This window comes from Dendrobates tinctorius, unplaced genomic scaffold, assembly GCF_039654945.1.
Source record: "Dendrobates tinctorius isolate UK_male_01 unplaced genomic scaffold, ASM3965494v1 ptg000028l, whole genome shotgun sequence".
In the NCBI taxonomy this organism is placed as follows: domain Eukaryota; kingdom Metazoa; phylum Chordata; class Amphibia; order Anura; family Dendrobatidae; genus Dendrobates; species Dendrobates tinctorius.
Genome location: NW_027361696.1, coordinates 57,613,048 through 57,633,751, shown reverse-complemented (window position 1 = coordinate 57,633,751; position 20,704 = coordinate 57,613,048). Strand labels below are relative to the sequence as shown.

At 43.6% G+C, this 20,704-nt stretch overlaps 1 protein-coding gene across 1 annotated transcript in view; it reads right to left on the bottom strand.

Annotated features, from left to right (window-relative positions):
* The window catches only part of LOC141085010 (cell adhesion molecule CEACAM5-like), a 139,242-nt gene that overhangs the window by 4,244 nt on the left and 114,294 nt on the right, over positions 1-20,704 (bottom strand). The window contains exon 11 of the mRNA XM_073569935.1: positions 13,577-13,623. Coding sequence (XP_073426036.1) covers positions 13,577-13,623 — 47 coding nt within the window. The remainder of the gene's footprint in view (positions 1-13,576; positions 13,624-20,704) is intronic.

Here is a 20,704-nt window from a genome sequence, read left to right as displayed (position 1 = left end):
AAGTAGAAATTACATAAAGGTATAAGATTATTTTGATGAGATTCTGTGGAACACATCAAAAGTCCATAACTAGATCCGTTAAGTTACATGGTCTCTACTTTGTTTTTTTGTGGTGCCAAGGAAAATAAATGTGGTGCCAAAGAAAACAACCATAAAAATACCCCAACAATATTGGACATTAATTTAGCTTTATTAGCTAAAATATTCTAAATTGATAAGGTACTGATAAAATGTTTAAATGTAGGGATGAGCAAGTATACTCGTTAGGATTCGGTACTCGGCGAGTAATGCGGTACTCGAATCCTGGCGAGTAAATTTCACTACTCGCCTCGCAATATTCGGCACAGCCCGCACAGTCCCCGCACAGCCCAGCACAGTCTCGCACAGTCTCCGCACAGTCCCCGTACAGCCCAGCCAGGGGCGCACCTATAATGAGGCCATTTGAGCCTGTCGCCCCAGGCGGCAAACAGCTGCTGTACACAAGGGGCGGCATTATGCGCTTTGCTACCCGCAGCACCTACAATTTAGCCTCTGCACGCTGATGCTGCTGGTAGCGTGCAAAGGCTTGTAATTGATGAGGTCACAGGAGGGAAGGAGTCAGGGTCCCCTGATCATGTGACCACTGACTCCTCCCCTCCTGTGACCTCATCACAGGTCCTGTGCGCATCAGCCCTCGGACTATCAATCATATCCGTCCCTGCTCTGCCGCTATGTTCTATTCTCTGGCACAGGACCTGTGATGAGGTCACAGGAGGGGAGGAGTTGAGGTCACATGATCAGGGGTCTCAATGTATGCAAGACTCTGCTGCGCTGGTTGTCATCGTGCTGAATGAGGGAAGTTTATGTGTGGGGTCAGGAGGGGTTTACAGGGTGGATGTAGCAGAGCTGCACGTGTGCGAGGTGTACGGAGCAGAGCCATGTGTGTGCAAGGTGTACGGAGCGGAGCCGTGTGTGTGCGAGGTGTACGGAGCAGAGCCATGTGTGTGCGAGGTGTACGGAGAGGAGCCGTGTGTACGCGAGGTATACGGAGCAGAGCCATGTGTATGTCAGGTGTACGGAGCAGAGCCATGTGTGTGCGAGGTGTACGGAGGGGAGCCATGTGTATGCAAGGTGTATGGAGCAGAGACATAAGTGTGCAAGGTGTATGGAGTGGAGCCATGTGTGTGCGAGGTGTACGGAGCCGAGCCTTGGGTGTGTGAGGTGTACGGAGCAGAGCCGCACATGTCCAAGGTGTACGGAGCCGAGCAAGGTGTGTGCGAGGTGTACAGAGTGGAGCCGTGTGTGTGCGAGGTGTGCAGAGCAGAGACTTGTATGTGCGAGGTGTATGGAGCGGAGCCGTGTGTGTGTGCGAGGTGTACGGAGCAGAGCCATGTGTGTGAAGTGTACGGAGCGGAGCCGTGTGTGTGTGCGAGGTGTACGGAGCAGAGCCATGTGTGTGTGAGGTGTACGGAGCGTAGCCGCACGTGTGGGAGGTGTACTGAGCAGAGCCATGTGTGTGAAAGGTGCACGGAGCGGAGCCATGTGTGTGCAAGGTGTACGGAGCGGAGCCATGTGTGTGCGAGGTGTACAGTGCGGAGCTGCACCTGTGCGAGGTGTACGGAGCGGAGCCGCACGTGTATGGGTTGTATGGAGTTGAGATGTGTGTGTATGAGGCATACAAAATGGAGCCCTGTGTGTACGAAGTGTACGGAGCTGAGCCGTGTGTGTATGGAGCGGAGCAGAGCCATGTGTGTGCAGAGTGGAGTCGCGTGTGTATGGAACAGAGCCGCATGTGTGCGAGGTGTACAGAGCAAAGCCGCATGTGTACAAGGTTTAATGGCACTATAAACGGCACTGGCATATGGAAACATATTGTTACATATTGTTATATAGATCGTTTCTTCTTCCCCAATTTTAATGGGGATTCCCCTGATAAACCTGACTGCAGATTTTTTTGTTCACTGGATGGAGATGCACTGTTGGTTACCAGTATCAGCGGTCAGGAATACTAGGGGCGGTTTCTCTATTTAGAGCCCTCAATTACCCAGTTACTTAATTAATAAATAATTGCACACGATGTGTTTTATTTGTACATTATGTGCCTAATTTATACCTGATATGTCCCCCATGAATTTTCTCTACCTCAGGAGTACACTCATTCTGATTGATTGTTGTATTATGTTTTGTGTAATTTTTCAATAAAATAATTGTTTTTAGAAAAAAAGTGAGCTCTCTCTAGAATTGTCTCGGGGCATTTTTTGACTCTGGTGTTCTCTGTAGGTTATCATTATTATGAGGAGTTGCCCATTATTTTTGATTATGTACTGATCAGTAACTATTGACAGGTATGATATCCCTTATGTGTACAAGGTTTACTGAGTGGAGCCATGTGTGTACAAGGTGTACAGAGCGTGGCCACGTGTGTAAAAGGTGTAGAGCCGCATGTGTACAAGGTTTACGGAGTACAGCCATGTGTGTACTGAGTGGAGCCGTGTGTGTGCCAGGTGTACAGAGCAGAACCGCATGTGTACGGAGCAGAGCAGCGTGTGTATGGGGTGTACAGAGCCGTGTGTGTACGGAGTGGAGTCGTGTGTGTACGGAGTGGAGCCGCACGTGTGCGAGGTGTATGGAAAGGAGCCGCATGTGTGCAAGGTGTACGGAGCAGAGCCATGTGTGTGCGAGGTGTACGGAGTGGAGCCGTGTGTGTGCGAGCTGTACGGAGCAGACCCATGTGTACAAGTTGTTCGGAAAGGAGCCGCACGTGTACGAGTTGTACGGAGTGGAGCTGTGTGTGTATGGGGCATACAAAACGGAGCCCTGTGTGTACTAAGTGTACGAAGCTGAGCCATGTGTGTATGGAGCAGAGCCGTGTGTGTACGGAGTGGAGTCGCGTGTGTATGGAGCGGAGCTGCGTGTGTGCGAGGTGTACGGAGCAAAGCCACATGTGTACAAGGTTTACTGAGTGAAGCCATGTGTGTACAAGGTGTACAGAGCATGGCCACATGTGTTAATGGTGTATGGAGCAGAGCCGCATGTGTACAAGGTTTACGGAGTGGAGCCATGTGGGTACTGAGTGGAGCTGTGTGTGTGCGAGGTGTACAGAGTGGAGCTGCAAGTGTACGGAGGGTAGCCATGTGTGTACGGAGTGGAGCCGCGTGTGTATGGAGCGGAGCCACGTGTGTGCAAGATGTACAGAGCGTGGCCACGTGTGTACAAGGTGTACAGAACAGACCTGCATGTGTGTGAAGTTTTCGGAGTGAAGCCATGTGTATGGAGCAAAGCCGCATGTTCATAAGGTTTAAGGATCGGAGCCGTGTGTGTACAAGGAGTACAGAGCGTGGCCACGTATGCACAAGGTGTACAGAACAGACCCGCATGTGTATGAGGTTTTCGGAGTGGAGCCATGTGTGTACTGAGTGGAGCCGTGTGTGTTTGAGGTGTACAGAGTGGAGCCGTGTGTGGGTGTGAGGTGTACAGAGTGGAGCCGCATGTGTATGAGGTGTACGGAGTGGAGCAGCGTGTGTACAGGGTGTACGGAGCGGATCCGCGTGTGTACGGGGTGTACGGAGCGGAGCGGCGTGTGTACGGGGTGTACGGAGCGGAGCCGCGTGTGTACAGGGTGTACGGAGCGGAGCCGCGTGTGTAGGGCATGTATGGAGTGGAGCCGCGTGTGTATGGAGTGGAGCCGCATGTGTATGGAGTGGAGCCGTGTGTGCAACAAGGAGTACAGAGCGTGGCCACATGTGTACAAGGTGTACAGAACAGACCCGCATGTGTGTACTGAGTGGAGCCGTGTGTGTTTGAGGTGTACAGAGTGGAGCCATGTGTGTGTGTGAGGTGTACAGAGTGGAGCCGCATGTGTACGAGGTGTACGGAGCGGAGCAGCATGTGTACAGGGTGTACGGAGCGGAGCCGCGTGTGTACGGGGTGAACGGAGCGGAGCCGCATGTGTACGGGGTGTACGGAGCGGAGCCGCGTGTGTACGGGGTGTACGGATCGGAGCCGCATGTGTAAGAGTTGTACGGAGTGGAGCTGTGTGTGTATGGGCCGTAGAAAACGGAGCCCTGTGTGTATGAAGTATACGGAGCTGAGCCGTGTGCGGAGCAGAGTCGTGTGTGTATGGAGCGGAGCCACGTGTGTATGGAATGGAACCGCATATGTACGATGTGTATGGAGCAAAGCCGCATGTGTACAAGGTTTATGGAGTGGAGCCATGTGTGTACAAGGTGTACAGAGCGTGGCCACGTGTGTAAAAGGTGTACGGAGCGGCTTGCATGAGTATGAGGTTTACAGAATGGAGCCATGTGTGTACTGAGTGGAGCCGTGTGTGTGCGAGGTGTACAGAGCGGAGCAGTGTGTGTACGAGGCATAAAAAGCGGAACCATGTGTGTATGAGGTGTGCGGAGCCATACGTGCACAAGGTGTATGGTGGGGAGCATCCATACCTCCCAGTGGGACAGTCCCGATTTTGAGATAGAGTCTGCCCCTCTGCCCCGGCCGGGAGCTTACTTTTCCCATGGACACAGCAGTACACGGTGGAGCCCCGAGGAGCACTTTAAAATTCGCACATGACGTGCCACCGGAAGTGAGGTGCTAGAAGCTGACCGGAAATGAGGTAATTTCTAGAGGAGATTGTGACGGAACCATGGAGGCACTTCAGGGAATGCTTCATATCCATCACTATGTCCTCCAACAGCGCCGACAGCGGGATCACCTTCGACTCGGGGATGGCGACCATGTGAGCGGATCATGATATGTCCTGCATCGGGAGGCTCAGGTGGGCACTACAATGGGAGCCGGGCTGCTATAGTATCTTTATAGAATCTTTCTTTGTTTTTCTCTCTGTTCTTTCTTTCTCTCTCTAATCTTTCTTTTTTTCTTTCTCTCTCTCTGTTCTTTCTTTCCTCTCTTTCTCTCTTCTTTCTTTCTCTCTTCTTTCTTTCTCTCTGTTCTTTCTTTCTTTCTCCTATTTCTTTCTCTCTCTAATCTTTCATTTTCTCTCTGCTTTTTCTCTCTCTCTCTGTTCTTTCTTTCTCTCTCTCTGTTCTTCCTTTCTCTCTCTCTGTTCTTCCTTTCTCTCTCTCTGTTCTTCCTTTCTCTCTCTGTTCTCTTTCTTTCCCCTCATTCTTTCTTTCTCTCTCTGTTCTTTCTTTCCTCTTTTTCTCTCTGTTCTTTCTCTCTCTCTCTGTTCTTTCTTTCCCATCTTTCTTTCTCTTTCTCTGTTCTTTGTTTCCCCTATTTCTTTCTCTCTCTGTTCTTTCTTTCCCCTCTTTCTTTTTTCCTCTCTCTGTTTTTTATTTATTTTCCCTCTCTTTCTCTCTCCTTTTCTGTTCTTTCTTTCTCCTTTCTTTTCTCTCTCTCTGCCCTTTTTTTCTGTCCACTCTCTTTCTCTCTATGTTCTTTTTCTTTCTTTTTTTCTTTCTCTCTGTTATTTCTTTCTTTCCCCTCTTTCTTTCTCTCTCTGTTCTTTCTTTCCCCTCTTTCTCTGTTCTTTCTTTCGCTCTGTTTTCTTTCTTTCTCTTTCTTTCCCCTCTTTCTCTCTGTAATCTTTCTTTCTTTCTCTCTCCAATTTTTCTTTCTCTCTATGTTCTTTCTCCCTCTCTGTTCTTCCTTTCTTTCCCCTCTTTATTTTTTTCTCTCTCTCTGTTCTTTTATTCTTTCACCTATTTCTTTATCTCTCTATTCTTTCTTTCTCTCTGTTTCTTTCTTTCTTCTTTCTTTAATTCACTCTCTGTTCTTTCTTTCTTTCTTTCCCCTCTTTCTTTCTCTCTTTCTCTCCGTTTTCTTTTTTCTCTCTCTCTGTTCTTTCTTTCTTTTCCTCAGTACCAGTCAGTGTGCCCACAGTACCAGTAGAATAAGAGGGGTAGGAAACTAGGTGGCACTGGTCACATTGAGCCTTTCATACTTTTTACTGGTGTATAATCATATGACCTGAGCACGCCCATAAAGAGGGCCAGCCCCAGACAACAGGGTACAAACAAATCACTATTACTATCAGTCCAAGTGGACAATTATAAACGTAAAGTTAATGGTGTCCGTGTCCAAGCAGTGCGGAGGATCAGAATACACTGAGACCAGAGCAGCGGGGTATGGTGAGAATTATATGGGGCCCATTATACTGTATGAAGTAATATATGGGGCCCATTATACTGCATGAAGTAATATATGTGGCCCATTATGCTATATGAAGTAATATGTGGGGCCCAATATACTGTATGGAGCATTATATGGGGCCCATAATACTGTATGCAGTAATATATGGGGCCCATAATACTGTCTGGAGCATTATGTGGGGATACGGGATGACTTTCTGTTTGTTGTGGATCTGACCGCTGGGACCACCATGATCCTGGGAAACGTAGCTTTGAAGAGCACCATGTAAATGGAGCTGTGGTCAGTCATACGCACTGTGGTGCCATTCACATGTGGCTCTTCAAATAACTCCTTTAACCGCTTACTGCCATGTGACGTACTATCCCATCCATGTGCCCTGGGACTTAATTCCCAGGGATGGGATAGTACGTCACAGCGATCAGCGGCGCCAACGTGGTGAGCGCTGCTGCTCGCACCCACATGGTGAGCGCCGCTGCTCGCGCCCGGGTGTCAGCTGATTATCACAGCTGACACCCGGCACAATGTCTCAGGGGTGGTCACGAACCACCCCCGACACGTTAACCCCTTGCACACCGCGATCAAACACGATCGCGGTGTACCGGGGTTAAAGGGAAGCATCGGCAGGGAGGGGGCTCCCTCCGTGCTTCCCTGAGCCCCCCACAGCAGGGCAATGTGCAGCGCTGCTGCGGGGGTCTCCTTCCCTGCAGGACCCCGAATCCAAGAAGGTGACGGGGACCTTTGGGGGCCTGCAGGGAGCTGGCTTCCTCAGTGCCTGCCAGGCGCAAGCAAGAGGAAGTCTTCCTCAATGCCTGTGACAGATCGCTGATCTGTCACAGTGATCTGTGATGTCCCCCCTGGGACAACCTAATAAAGTTAAAAATAAAAAAAAGTGTAAAAATAATTTTTTAAAAATCGCTAAATAAATTAATAAAAAAAAATTCCCTAATAAATTCATTTTTTGGAAAAAAAACAAAAACAATAAAACACATATTTGGTATCGCCGCATCCGTAACTACCTGCCCTATAAAACTTTTCCATTAGTTAACTCCTTTAGCGAACAACTTAAAAAATAAAAATAAAAAAATAAGCAAAAATATTGTTTTATTGTCATACCGCCGAACAAAAAGTGCAATAATGCGCGATAAAAAATACTCATATAAATTTCCATGGTACCGCTGAAAACATCATCTTGTCCTGCAAAAAACGAGCCACCACGCAGCATCATCAGAGAAAAAATAAAAAAGTTATAGCTCGCAGAATAAAGCGATGCAAAAATAAATATTTTTTTATATAAAATTGTTTTTATTGCATAAAAGTGCCAAAACATAAAAAAACATAAACGAGGTATTGCTGTTACCGTACTGACCCGAAGAATAAAACTGCTTTATCAATTTTACAGCACGCGGAACGGTGTAAACGCACCCCCCAAAAGAAATTCATGAAACGCTGGTTTTTGTTCATTCTGCGTCCCAAAAATCGGAATAAAAAGCGATCAAAATATGTTACGTGCCCGAACATGATACCAATAAAAGCGTCAACTCGTCCCGCAAAAAATAAGATCTCACATGACTCAGTGGGTCAAAATATGGAAAAATTACAGCTTTCAATATGTGGTGATGCAAAAACTATTTTTACAATAAAAAGCGTCTTTTAGTGTGTGACAGCTGCCATAAATAGTAAATCAAACCCCCCATTATCACCCCCTTAGTCAGCGAAAAATAATAAAATTAAAAAAAGTATTTATTTCCATTTTCCCATTAGGGCTACGGTTAGGGCTAGGGCTAGTGGGTCGCCCTCCCAGGGCGAGCGGGGTACTCGGTACCGGGCCCGTATCAGGGGACTTGCTGCGGTGGCGGTGACTCGGTCCATGGCCCTGGGTGCCCAATAAAATGGTGGTTTATGTTATAGTTTTTATGGGTATAGTTCGTGACGCCACCCGTGGTGTTTGGCAAGTAAGTTGTTAAGCCAACGCTGCATGCAGATGCCGCTGGGACTGATGGTGTGTGCAGCATAGATGGTGATGCTCCCCACAGGTGGAGCTGTAGTCCCGGGGCAGTGTAGGCGCTGGTGCCCAGATGTAGCAGGGCTGAGTGTGTCGGCGCTGAATGAATGGAGGACACCAGAGGTTGTAGTTCCAAGGCTTTACTCTCAGTCTGTAGTGCACCCCTGTGCCTTCCTCCGCACTGTGTCCTCCGGGTGAGAGACTCGGTCAACCTCCAGGCAAGATGGAACTCTCCTTTCCCACACTCCGCCAACATGTACCTTTCCTGAACATCTCCTCTATAGCGCCTTTAAGTGCGAAGCACTCCAGTACTTAGTTACCCTGGAATGCCTCTCTTCAGATGTTCCTAGAACTCTACTTGTATGACAGACAGCTGTAGCTGTAGCCTGCTCGGGGACCTCCTGGATCCCGGCTCTCTATTCAGTTGCTGTCCCAAGTCTTTGATGGGAGTAGTGCATCTACAGCCAACTACTCCACCGGTGTCTGCTGCAGAACCATAAGCGTTCGTACAACCTCGGAGACAGGGGCCCGGCCTTGCGCTGAGAACCTATAGGCAGGGTTCCTCTCTCAACCCATGACTCCTCTCCGTTCTCTCTCCTTCGTTCTGTGCTTATCCTTCTCTCTTATGGAAGCTGCAGTTTCAGGTCTACGTCTCTTCTCCTTCCTTTCCTTTCCGTGCCAGCTGGCTCAGGTCACTGAGGCAGCTGCAGCACTCCTTCCTCCTTCCCTTCTCCCAGGGATCCTCACTCTTCACTGAGTGACTGTCCTCTCCTACTCCGCCTGCCCTCTTCTGCAGACTGACCTCAAATCCTACACTTTCCCCTTCTTTTATATCTAACTCCACACACCTCCCAGCACATCTCGTGTTACGAAGCAGGGTTCCACGAAGGGTGCTCTGCTACCCTGAGCCTGAAGATGCAATGTGGCCCTGCTGAACTATCCTGTGTGTGGGATGCGGGTGTTGGAGTGTAGTCAGGAGTTCCCACCTTGCCTGGATGGTGGGGCACCACACCTTAGGAGAAGGTGCAGTACCTCTGTGGCTACCGAGCCTGAGGGGCGCCACACTAAGGCTAGGATTAGGGCTAGGGTTAGGGCTAGGGTTAAGGCTAGGGCTAGGGATAGGGGTGTCTTGGGGTTAGGGTTGGAGTTAGAATTGGGGGGTTTCCACTGTTTGGGCACATCAGGTGTTCTCCAAACGCAACATGGCGTCTGATCTCAATTCCAGCCAATTCTGCGTTGAATAAGTCAAATGGTGCTCCTTCCCTTCCAAGCTCTGTCATGCGCCCAAACAGTGTTTTACCCCCACATATGGGGTATCAGCCTACTCAGGACAAATTGCAAAACAACTTTTGGGGTCCTATTTCTCCTGTTGCCCTTAGGAAAATAAAAAATTGGGGACAAAAATATCATTTTTGTGGAAAAAAAATATGATTTTTATTTTCACGCCTGGGCGTTATAAACTTCTGTGAAGCACTTGGGGGTTCAAAGTGCTCACCACACATCTAGATAAGTTCCATGGGGGGTCTAGTTTCCAAAATGGGGTCACTTGTGGGGAGTTTCAATAGTTTAGGCACATCAGAGGCTCTCCAAACGCACATGACACCCGCAGACCATTCCATCAAAGTCTGCATTCCAAAACATCACTACTTCCCTTCCGAGCCCCGACGTGTGCCTATACAGTAGTTTTCTCCCACATATGGGGTATCAGTGTACTCAGGACAAATTGGTCAACAACTTTTGGGGTCCATTTTCTCCTAGTCCCCTAGGGAAAATAAAAAAATTGGGGATTAAATGATCATGTTTGTGGAAAACTATGATTTTTTTATTTTCACGCCCGGGCATTATAAACTTGTGTGAAGCCCTTGGGGGTTTAAAGTACTCACCACACATCTAGATAAGTTCCTTAGGGGGTCTAGTTTCCAAAATGGTGTCATTAATGGGGGTTTTCCACTGTTTAAGTACATCAGAGGCTCTCCAAAGGCAACATGACACCCGCAGACAATTCCATCAAAGTCTGCATTCCAAAACGTCACTACTTCCCTTCCGAGCCCCGACGTGTGCCCATACAGTAGTTTTCTCCCACATATGGGGTATCGTTGTACTCAGGACAAATTGGACAACAACTTTGGTGGTCTATTTTCTCCTGCTACCCTTGGTAAAATAAAAAAATTGGGGACTAAATGATCATGTTTGTGGAAACAATACGATTTTTTTATTTTCACGCCTGGGTTTTATAAACGTCTGTGAAGCACTGGGGGGTTCAAAGTGCTCACCACACATCTAGATAAGTTCCTTAGGGGGTCTAGTTTCCAAAATGGGGTCACTTGTGGGGGGATTCCACTGTTTAGGTACATCAGGGGCTTTCCAAACGCGACATGGTGTCCGATCTCAATTCCAGCCAAAAAAGTCAAATGCGCTGCTTCCCTTCCGAGCTCTGCCATGCGCCCAAATAATCATTTACACCCACATATGGGGTATCAGCATACTCAAGACAAATTGCACAATAACTTTTAGGGTCCTGTTACCCTTGGGAAAATAAAAATTGGGGGTGAAAAGATCATTTTTGTGGAAAAAATATGATTTTTTAATTGTACCGCTGTACGTTATAAACTTCTGTGAAGCCCTTGTGGGTTCAAAGTTCTCACCACATATCTAGATAAGTTCCGTGGGGGGTCTAGTTTCCAAAATGGGGTCACTTGTGGGGGGTTTCCACTGATTAGGTACATCAGGGGCTCTCCAAACGTGACATGGCATCCAATCTGAATTCCAGCCAATTTTGCATTGAAAAAGTCAAACGGCGCTCCTTCCCTTCTGAGCTCTGTCATGAGCTGAAACAGTGGTTCCCCCCCACATATCAGGTATCAGTGTACTCAAGACAAATTGCACAATAATTTTTCCAGTCCAATTTCTCATTATATACTTGGTACAATAAAAAAATTGAACCTGAAGTATTTTTTTTGTTAAAAAAAGTTAAATGTTCATTTTTTTTAAATATTCAAAAAATTCCTGTGAAGCACCTGAAGAGTTAATAAACTTCTTGAATGTGGTTTTGAGCACCTTAAGGGGTGCAGTTTTTAGAATGGTGTCACTTTTGGGTATTTTCTATCATATAGACCCCTCAAAGTGGCTTCAAATGTGATGTGGTCCGTAAAAATAAAATGGTGTTGCAAAAATGAGAAATCACTGGTCAACTTTTAACCCTTATAACTTCCAAAAAAAAAATTTTGGTTCCAAAATTGTACTGATGTAAAGTAAACATGTGGGAAATGTTACTTATTAAGTTTTTTTGTGTGCCGTATCTCTGTGATTTAAGGGCATAAAAATTCAAAGTTGGAAAATTGCGAAATTTTCAAAATTTTCGCCAAATTTCCATTTTTTTCCCAAATAAACGCAAGTTATATGAATGAAATTTTACCACTATCATGAAGTACAATATGTCACGAGAAAACATTGTCAGAATCACCGGGATCCATGGAAGCGTTTCAGAGTTATTACCTCATAAAGGGACAGTGGTCAGAATTGTAAAAATTGGCCCGGTCATGAACGTGCAAACCACCCTTGGGGGTTAAGGGGTTAAGAGAGTGATGAGGGGATGACATAGTATAGCAAAAATTCACTGATTGGGCTGATGAGTGTTATAGTTTGTGGGCTGGTGGGATTTGTGGGCAGGGCTGGCATTTTTGTCCCAGTCCGACCCTGTGCCAGGCCTATTATTGCCATTAATGATCCTTTTTCTGGATACTTCTGTGTTGTTCTTATATGTGCGTGTGATGGCGCTGACATCCTTGTGTTTGGACACCTTTTTTTTCTATTTACCTAAATCAAAATGTCCACTATTGTACTGTTTTACAATATAGATATAAAAATTTACTTTATGTGTGGGGAGGCGTCATTTTGCTGTTCTCCTCAGGCAGCAGAGAGGCTAGGTTCACCCCTGAGCCCAGCACAGTCCCGAACAGCCCGGCACAGTCCCCGCACAGCCCAGCACAGTCCCGCACAGCCCAGCACAGTCCTGCACAGCCCTGCACAGTCCCGCACAGCCCAGCACAGTCCCGCACAGTCCCGCACAGCCCGGAAAATATGTTAACCAAGTACCCTATATTATTTCCTTGCACTGTTGCTACTTATTTATTGCAGGTTCAACAAAGTCACTAGTAAAGTGCTGGAGGGGAGATATGTTTCACTGCGCTTAATGGCATCAGTGATATAACACCCAGAGATTTTCCTCCAGCACACTAACTGCAGTGATCGGTTAACAGCTAATTGGTATAATGGGCTGAGTTTTATGTTGACATCCATAGAGTGGGTGGGAGGATGTCCACCTTTTCTCCAGCCCAGGGTTTGGTCTTAGGCTTAAGTACCTGCCCTCCAGAGGCAGCCAGTGTTCAATGTCTGGGAAGGAACACTCCAAAGTTGTGCTGGAACCAACCTGGACCATGTGTGTTCTGCTAGCCGTGAGTTGGAGGAACCCTGCTTTCAGAAGGACTGTGCTTTGTGCTACAGTTTTGTTTCATTCTCCTGTTTTGCCCAGGGGGCTGCATTTATTTTACTTCTCCTTGGTTTGCTGCCTATAATAAACCAAGGAAGTTCTTAAAGAGACAGTGTTCTCGTGTCTAGCTCTCTACCGCTGAGTGAGCCAATCTAACACATAGGGTATTTGCACATTTTGTTTTTCTCTTGGGTTTTTTTATGTTAATCCATTACAGTTGGAACATACAGATATATTTCAGCTCACTATTGCTATGCACAACAATATATCCTAATTTGGGATGTTGAAATACAGGAGGAATGTGAGTTTGCAATAAATATTTGAATGCAATCTGCTTATATGAAAACATGATTACAACAATTTGTCTTAGGCCATGTGCACACGCTGCGGTTTTGCTGCGGTTTTGGCCCTGCAGAACTGCAGCATTTCCGCAGACATGGTACTTTACCATGTTAGCCTATGGGTTTTAAAAACCGCAGTGCTCACGCTGCAGTTTTTTACCTGCGGAAAAGCTGCGTTTTTTTTCCCGCAGCATGTCAATTGTTTCTGCGGATTCTGCTGCGGTTTGCCACCTATTCCATTGTCCAGGAGTCAAACCGCAGGGCAAAACCGCAGGCCAAACCGCAGGTCACTTTACCTGCGGTTTTACCTGCGGTTCCGCAGGACAAACCCGCAGTTGAATCTGCAGTGTGTGCACATACCCTTATTCATCCACTTATTATGCTTTGCTTATATAGCACTCTCTTATCCCACAGCACTTTACAGACATGATCATCACTGTCCACAAATTCCCTATCAGTATGGCTTTGGAGTGTGGGAGGAAACCAAAAGAACCAACAGGAAACCTGTGAAAACACAGGGAGAACATATATGCAGATGTTGTCATAGGTGGGATTTGAACCCAGGACCCCAGTGCTGCAAGGCAACAGGATTAACCACTGAACCAATATGCTGCCCCATCAATGAAGGTAACATAGAAAATCATCACGTACCTCCACATCATAGCTATCAATTATGTTCTGTCTGTTCTCCAGTAACTCTGTGGATGGATTATGAGAGATATTAAAAAAACAGTTTTAAGCATCGATTTAATTTAATTTATAAATGATAAAAGTTGAATGAATCAATTCAAGGCAAATCAAATTTGTGCTGATGTTTTAGGGATTTCCAAACACTGACTTGCAACTATCACATAATTTGGTATAGCAAAGCCAATTAGGAGATACTGTTATAGCCTGTATAAAAGTAGAGGCAGGGAATGCAGCAGCAATTTTGTGGCTAACAACTTAGTCAAAGAGAACTCTAAAAATCCCTATGACTCTGAAAAAACTGTACCTATGAGGTTGTGTGAGTATGATAGCACAGCAGTGACGAATAGTTAATATCTAATTATCCACAGCCACAATATACACTATTCAACTTTTGAAATTGTAACAACAAGGAAAAGTCATGGAATTACACAAATCACAGGAAGAATCCATCTTGTGATTTACATAATTCCATGACTTTTCATGTTGCTGATTTTCAAACAATGAAATAATGGTACAAAATTTTCAAAACCTATTTATTTAGTTTGAAGTATTAGCACCTTGTTTTCCAAATGTTTTATTTGAGTTTCAGTAAATGGGGAGGATGGGGGAGGAAAGATGGGGAAAAAAAAGGGGGAGGGAAAAATGTAAAGGGAAAGAAGGAAAAAGGAAGGACAATAAAGTCCAAGTATAAAAAAGACATAAAATGAAACAAGTTAATGCAGAAGCATATTATGCGGTGAATTATTACAAAAGTAGGTATTTAAGCATATAATATATTAATATATATGTTCCAAAGATCCAAACACAAGGGGCCTTAGGCAGGTGCACTCTGAGTGAAGACTTAAGAGAACAACTCCAGCCATCTAGACCATTTCCTAGAATATTTAACAAATTGATCATGCACATTCGCAAATTTTATTTCATTGTCTATAATTTCATTAATTTGTGGGGGTTTTGAGTTTTTCCAAAGGAAGGCAATACTATGTTTGGAGACTAGTAAAATGTGCATAATCAATAGCCTGTTAGAAGTATCAACTTTGTCTGCGTCCAGAGAAAGAAGGGCCAGACGAGGAGACAAAATAAGTCATGTTCCTAGGATTAAATCGATAAGGTTAGAAACCTTTCTCCAAAAGGGAACAATTTTGGGACATTGCCAAAATATATGCAAGATATTTCCTGGCCTTCCACAACCCCTCCAACAGAGCGGAGAATTGTCAGGGTTGATTATATGAAGTCTAACGGGGGTATAATACCATCTCGTTAAAAGCTTGAAGTGGGTCTCTTGTAGTGATAAGGAAATGGAAGAGGCATACGAGAGGGTACATGCCTGTTCAAGGTCAGAAGGGTCAATTGTCGTGTGCAATTCGGTTTCCCATTTGACAATATTTTGAGTCTTTACCGCTTCAAAGCTATTGTTACACCATTTGTACGTGTATTCAAAACTCCAAAAAATGTTATGATCTATATTACAAATAAGGTTAGCTGCTGGTTCAGAGATTCTCGGGTAGATAGTAAGGAACTCATGGATTATGTCTTTGAGGATAACATATTGTAAGAAAGCAGGGGTAGTAGATTGAAATCTTTCCTTGAGTTTATTGTAAGGTGTACAAGTAATGACATCGTATAAATCTTTAATTTTTTTAAGTCCAAGTCCAGACCAAATGGGGTCAATGGTCTGATTAGATGCTTGAAAGATAACTGATAGAGCCAGATTTTTTATTCTATTAGAACAAAACCGTTGGCACAACCCTGGTAAACGGAGGTGGTGCACAAATAGGATCCCAATCCGTGAACTTCAATTTAAATAGACTTGGCACACACCAAAAAGATTCTGATGCAGAAAGGTGGTTTTAATGAATTGCAGTACATACATACAGACGTTTCGGTCTAGGACCTTCATCAATGTACTGTGAAATATAAATAAAGATAACAAAAATAAAAATTGACAAAGAAAGTATATACAACAAATTACATGGGTTTTCAAAATGAAAAATGGATAACATGCTAAGACACCGTTCACATTATAGCACAGAATAAATGATGGCACAGGGAATAACAAGCAATCGTGAAGAACAAGATCAAGAGAAGGAGGCACATACCAATAAGTTGTACTGTGAGCTCTTAGTGACAGGGCTTTAAGGGAGACACCTATGGGAAAATGAAGCTGCTATAATGGCTGCTATGGTGGCCAGAAGTAAAGAGTAAAGGGATACACAAGCTGCACCACATCCATTACATACCAACACTGCAAGGAGGCACCTGCGGCCGTCCCACTGTGGGAGGAGAGGAAATGCTAAATAACTTCATGACAAGAGGCATAAAGACTGTCAGGTTGTGCATAGAGAGATCATGGGATCTTACCGTGGTTCTATATAACAAATGGACGCAGTATCCACCGCGAATCCAAGGGTGCTGTGATATGGGAGAGTGACAGGATTTTATAGTCATGGGAGAAATGCGTAGTGAATTTCTTGAGAGGGGATATCCAACCCATGTAATTTGTTGTATATGCTTTCTTTGTCAATTTTTATTTTTGTTATCTTTATTTATATTTCACAGTACATTGATGAAGGTCCTAGACCGAAACGTCTGTATGTATGTACTGCAATTCATTAAAACCACCTTTCTGCATCAGAATCTTTTTGGTGTGTGCCAAGTCTATTTAAATTGAGATTTTTTATTGTGACTTCTTTGTTAGAGCCTCTTTTTGGAGTAGAAAAATTTTTCCAAGCTTCAGAAATAGCTTGAAAAATCGGATGAGAATTTGTAATTAATTTTTTATGAAGGAGGTGGTTCAGAATTAGTAGGTGAAGAGGTTTATAATTATTAAATAACATTTCTAGTTCATGCCAAGCTGGTGTCGTATCATGAGGCCACCAGTATGAGCTTTGTTTGACTAAATTTGCAATGTAATAGGCCGTAATATTTGGGGAACCAGCTCCACCATAAGATTTATGGTTGTATAGAATATTTTTTTGCTATTCTGGGTCTTTTGTTATTCCATATAAAGGAGTTTAATGAGGCTTGAAGGTTTGTGAGAGAGGAAGTGGGTATTTTTAAAGACAGTGAGCAAAGTAGGTATAGGATTTTTGGGAAAATATATGACTTGACGATCATGATTCTTCCCCACCAAGAAAGCCCATCATCTCTAGATGTACGGAATTCATTAAAAAGCTTTTTAGTAAGCAGCTCTAAGTTTATTTTTATTATAGAGTTTACGATGAATTTTAGGCCTAGATATGTCAGCCCATCAATGGCCCACCCCCAAGGTGAGAGGCCCTCAATTTCCTCTTGGTCTGATCCTAGGTTAAAGCCAAGTATTTTAGGTTTTGAGTCGTTTATTTTAAAATAAGAGATTTTAGCAAAAGTCTGGATTAAGGTTTGTAAGGCAGAGATAGAGTTGCTTGAATCTGTGAGGGTAAGAATAATATCGTCTGCATACAACGCTATTTTAAAATCTCTGTGCAAAGTTTTGATTCCCGAGATCTTTGTGCTGTTCCTGATTAGTTGGGCTAGAGGTTCAATAGCTAATGCAAAAAGCAATGGTGACAATGGGCAACCATGTCTGGTCCCATTAGCTATATTAAACGTAGAGGAAAGATGATTGTTGGAATAAACCATCGCACCAGGGCCGGAGTACAAAGCCATAATACCTCTCGTGATCTGAGAAGCCATTCCAAATTTTTTGAGAGTTGCTTCGAGATATGACTAGTTAAGGCGTTCGAACGCTTTCTCAGCATCAAGAGAGATAACAATGGCCCTGAGTTTGTTCAACGAAATAAGCTTAATTATGTTAATGAGTCTTCTCTTACCATCTATGGATTGTCTTCCTTTGATGAATCCTATTTGATCATTGGAAATTAAACTCGGGAGGAATTGATTTAGTCTATTGGCCAGGATCTTTGCATAAATTTTTACATCCGTATTGATGAGGGATATAGGTCTATAATTAAAAATTTGGCTAGTGTCAAAATTGGTTTTGGGATTACGATAATTTTCGCTTCCAGCATCTCTTTAGGAAATTGACCTGTTTGGAAAGCTGAGTTAAATACTTTGACAAGGTGGGGGGTTAATATATTACTAAAAGACTTGAAATAATCATTACTAAACCCGTCTGGGCCGGGTGATTTGAATGTTTTAAGTTTGTTTATGGTATCTAAGACTTCTTGTACATTGAAGGGAGAAGACAAAAATGATAAGTCTTCGGGGTTAAGCTTTGGAAGGTTCATGCTGGAAAGAAATGATCCAATCTCTGAGGTAGATGGCTGCATATTGTGATTGTCTTGGTTGATATTGTACAGATTTTTGTAATAATCGGCAAAAGCTCCTACAATATCATTAGGGTGTACCAGGGATGTACCATTAGAGGAAGTTATACTGTCAATTCTATTCCGTTTCCGTATATTCTTAATTCTGTTTGACATGTATTTTGAAGGGCGATTTATAGATAAGTAATGTTTGCATTTTGCTGATCTAATAGCTGAGTCGTAAAAATTGAATATGATTTTCCTTAACTGCAACCTGAGATCAGTAAGTTCTGATAATACAGCTTGCTTGTTACAGGAAACAGAGGATCGACATAGTTCCTCTTCTTTAGATTTAATAGACTGTTGTAGGGTAAGGATTTTATCCCTATTAATTTTTTTTTGTCTGTAGGAAATTTGAATCAAGACTCCCCTCAACACCGCCTTGTGAGCATTCCAATAGGTAAATGGATTGAAGAGGTTTGATTCGTTTTCACTAAAATAATTTTGTAAGGCTGAGCTGATTTCAGATTTGATGGTGGGGTTATAAAGCAGAGAGGAGTTGAATTTCCACATGAATTGGGGATGAATTGGGGACCCTATTATCAGTTCTGCAGTTACCGGGGAATGACCTGAAATAGATTTATTAAGTATGGAGCTGGAGGAGAACCTTGGCAAGGAGAAGACATCTGTGAGTATCAGATCTATTCTAGATGCCAACTGATGGCCATCAGAAAAATGAGTAAATTCTCTAGATGTGGGGTTGAAACAGTGGAATAAGTCGAATAGCTCGTGATTATAAATCCAGCTGTTCAAGGATTGCGTTTTTTGTCTGCTGGGAGAGATGGAGTCTAGTACACCATCTGGCACCATATTAAAGTCCCCTAACAAAAGTAGGGTTCCTGATCGTAAGGTGTCTAATTTTTTCTTTAGCTTATTCAGGAAGCTAATTTGTCTGATGGTGGGAACATAAGTATTAACTATTGTGAAGGTTTGGCTGTTCAATTTGCACAGGAGAATATGATAATGTCCTTTTTCGTCTTTAACTTCAGAAAGCAATTCAAAGAAAATTGAGTTACTAATAAGGGTTAAAACCCCAGCTTTCTTTCGTGGGCTGCAAGATTCAAATACAAATGGGAGATTTTTGAGATTTATAGAAGGGTGGTTGTCTTTTTTGAACTTGGTTTCTTGAAGGCATACAACCTCAGGATGCATCCCGTTAATCTCCCTACCAATGGAAAATCTCTTCCAAGGGCTATTTAGCCCCTTGACATTGCATGATACAAATTTTATTTTCATGTTACAAGAATGGCTGGGTTCGTATGAAGTGGGGTAGAGGAAATGCAGAAACCAGAGTGCGCCTACCTTTGTAGAATTTAGTTGTCCAAAATCCTCAAACTAAATACCTATTTGAAACCAAAAACAAAAGAGACACAAAAACAAGAACAAAATTGTCCTTCAGGAAGGCTCTAATTCCTTAGTGGGGAAAGTTTGTGTATGGATCCCATTGGAGGCATCCCTTGGCATAACAACACTATTCCCAGAAGGAAAATAATCTCATGTGATATATGAGTCCATAAAGTAGTATGATATATGAGTCCATAAAGTAGTAGAATAGTGAGAAAACCTGTGGAAAGAAGAATAATAAGCAGTACAGTACAATACATTGACCAAATAATCAAGAAGTGTAGAGAGGCCTTATAACAAGGTGAGTAAATATATTGGCCAGGTCTCTCCATTGGATCATCCCTTCTCTGACGAGTGCTCAGGGTCTTGAGAGTTGGAAATTCTATGGCGATCAGGTATCCTATAGTAGGACAGGAAATCTCTTCCTTCTTTAGGTGAGAATAGGACGTCGTCTTTCCTTTGTAGATTATCAAAAGTTTAAGTGGGAAGCCCCATTTATAGGGGATATTATTTTCCCTCAAGGTGGAAGTGACTGGCTTAAAAGACTTTCTTCCTTCAATCGTTTCCTTTGAAAGATCCGTAAATAGCTGAAGGTGAGCATAGGGTTCTGGTAAACCTCCTAGATCTTTAACCGATTGTTGAATTTTTTCCTTAATCTTGAAGAAGTGTACCCTTAAGATGGTATCTCTAGGTAGATCTTTATCGATATTCCGTGGTTTGGGAAGTCTGTGGATCCTATCTATGATGAGATCTTGGTCTGTAAGTGTCGGTAGTAATTTTTTGAAAATTGTCTTGACGAAGTCTTCTAGTTTATCCGGTGAGATAGATTCTTGTATTCCTCTTATTTTCAAGTTGTCTCGTCTGTTCCTGTCTTCTATATACGCAACTTTAATTTTAAGTCTGTGAAATTCAGATTTGAGGTCATGGGTGTCTTTTGATAAATCATCAGTGTGTTCTTCCACTACAGTTAGCCGTTTTTCTTGGTGTCTAACCTGCTACTAAATTTATCCAAGGTGGACTGTAACATTTTATTTTGGTTTTCAAATGATTGAGACATACTGGACGTGATTTTCTGGGCGAGAGTATCCATGTAAGAGTGTATGGATATAACATCCAGATTTTGGGAAGGAGAAGGATTGGTGTTATCCATCTTAAATTTTGACCTTTCCAGCAAAAAGTTTGGTGAATTATCTCCTGACTCAGGACTTGAAGTGTCGGCTGGCGATGTGAATTTTTCAGCAGTTTTACCAGGATTTTTTCTTTTTGATGAGAGAGATGTATCCATGACCTCTTTATGAGGAGATCTGGCCTTAAATGGGTTAACGATATCCACTTGATCTTTAAAGTGACGATTGTAAGAATCCTGAAATTTTTGTGCTTTTTGAGGAGTCGTATTAGACACTTTCGTTGATTTGGACACTGGAGTAGCCTTGTGACT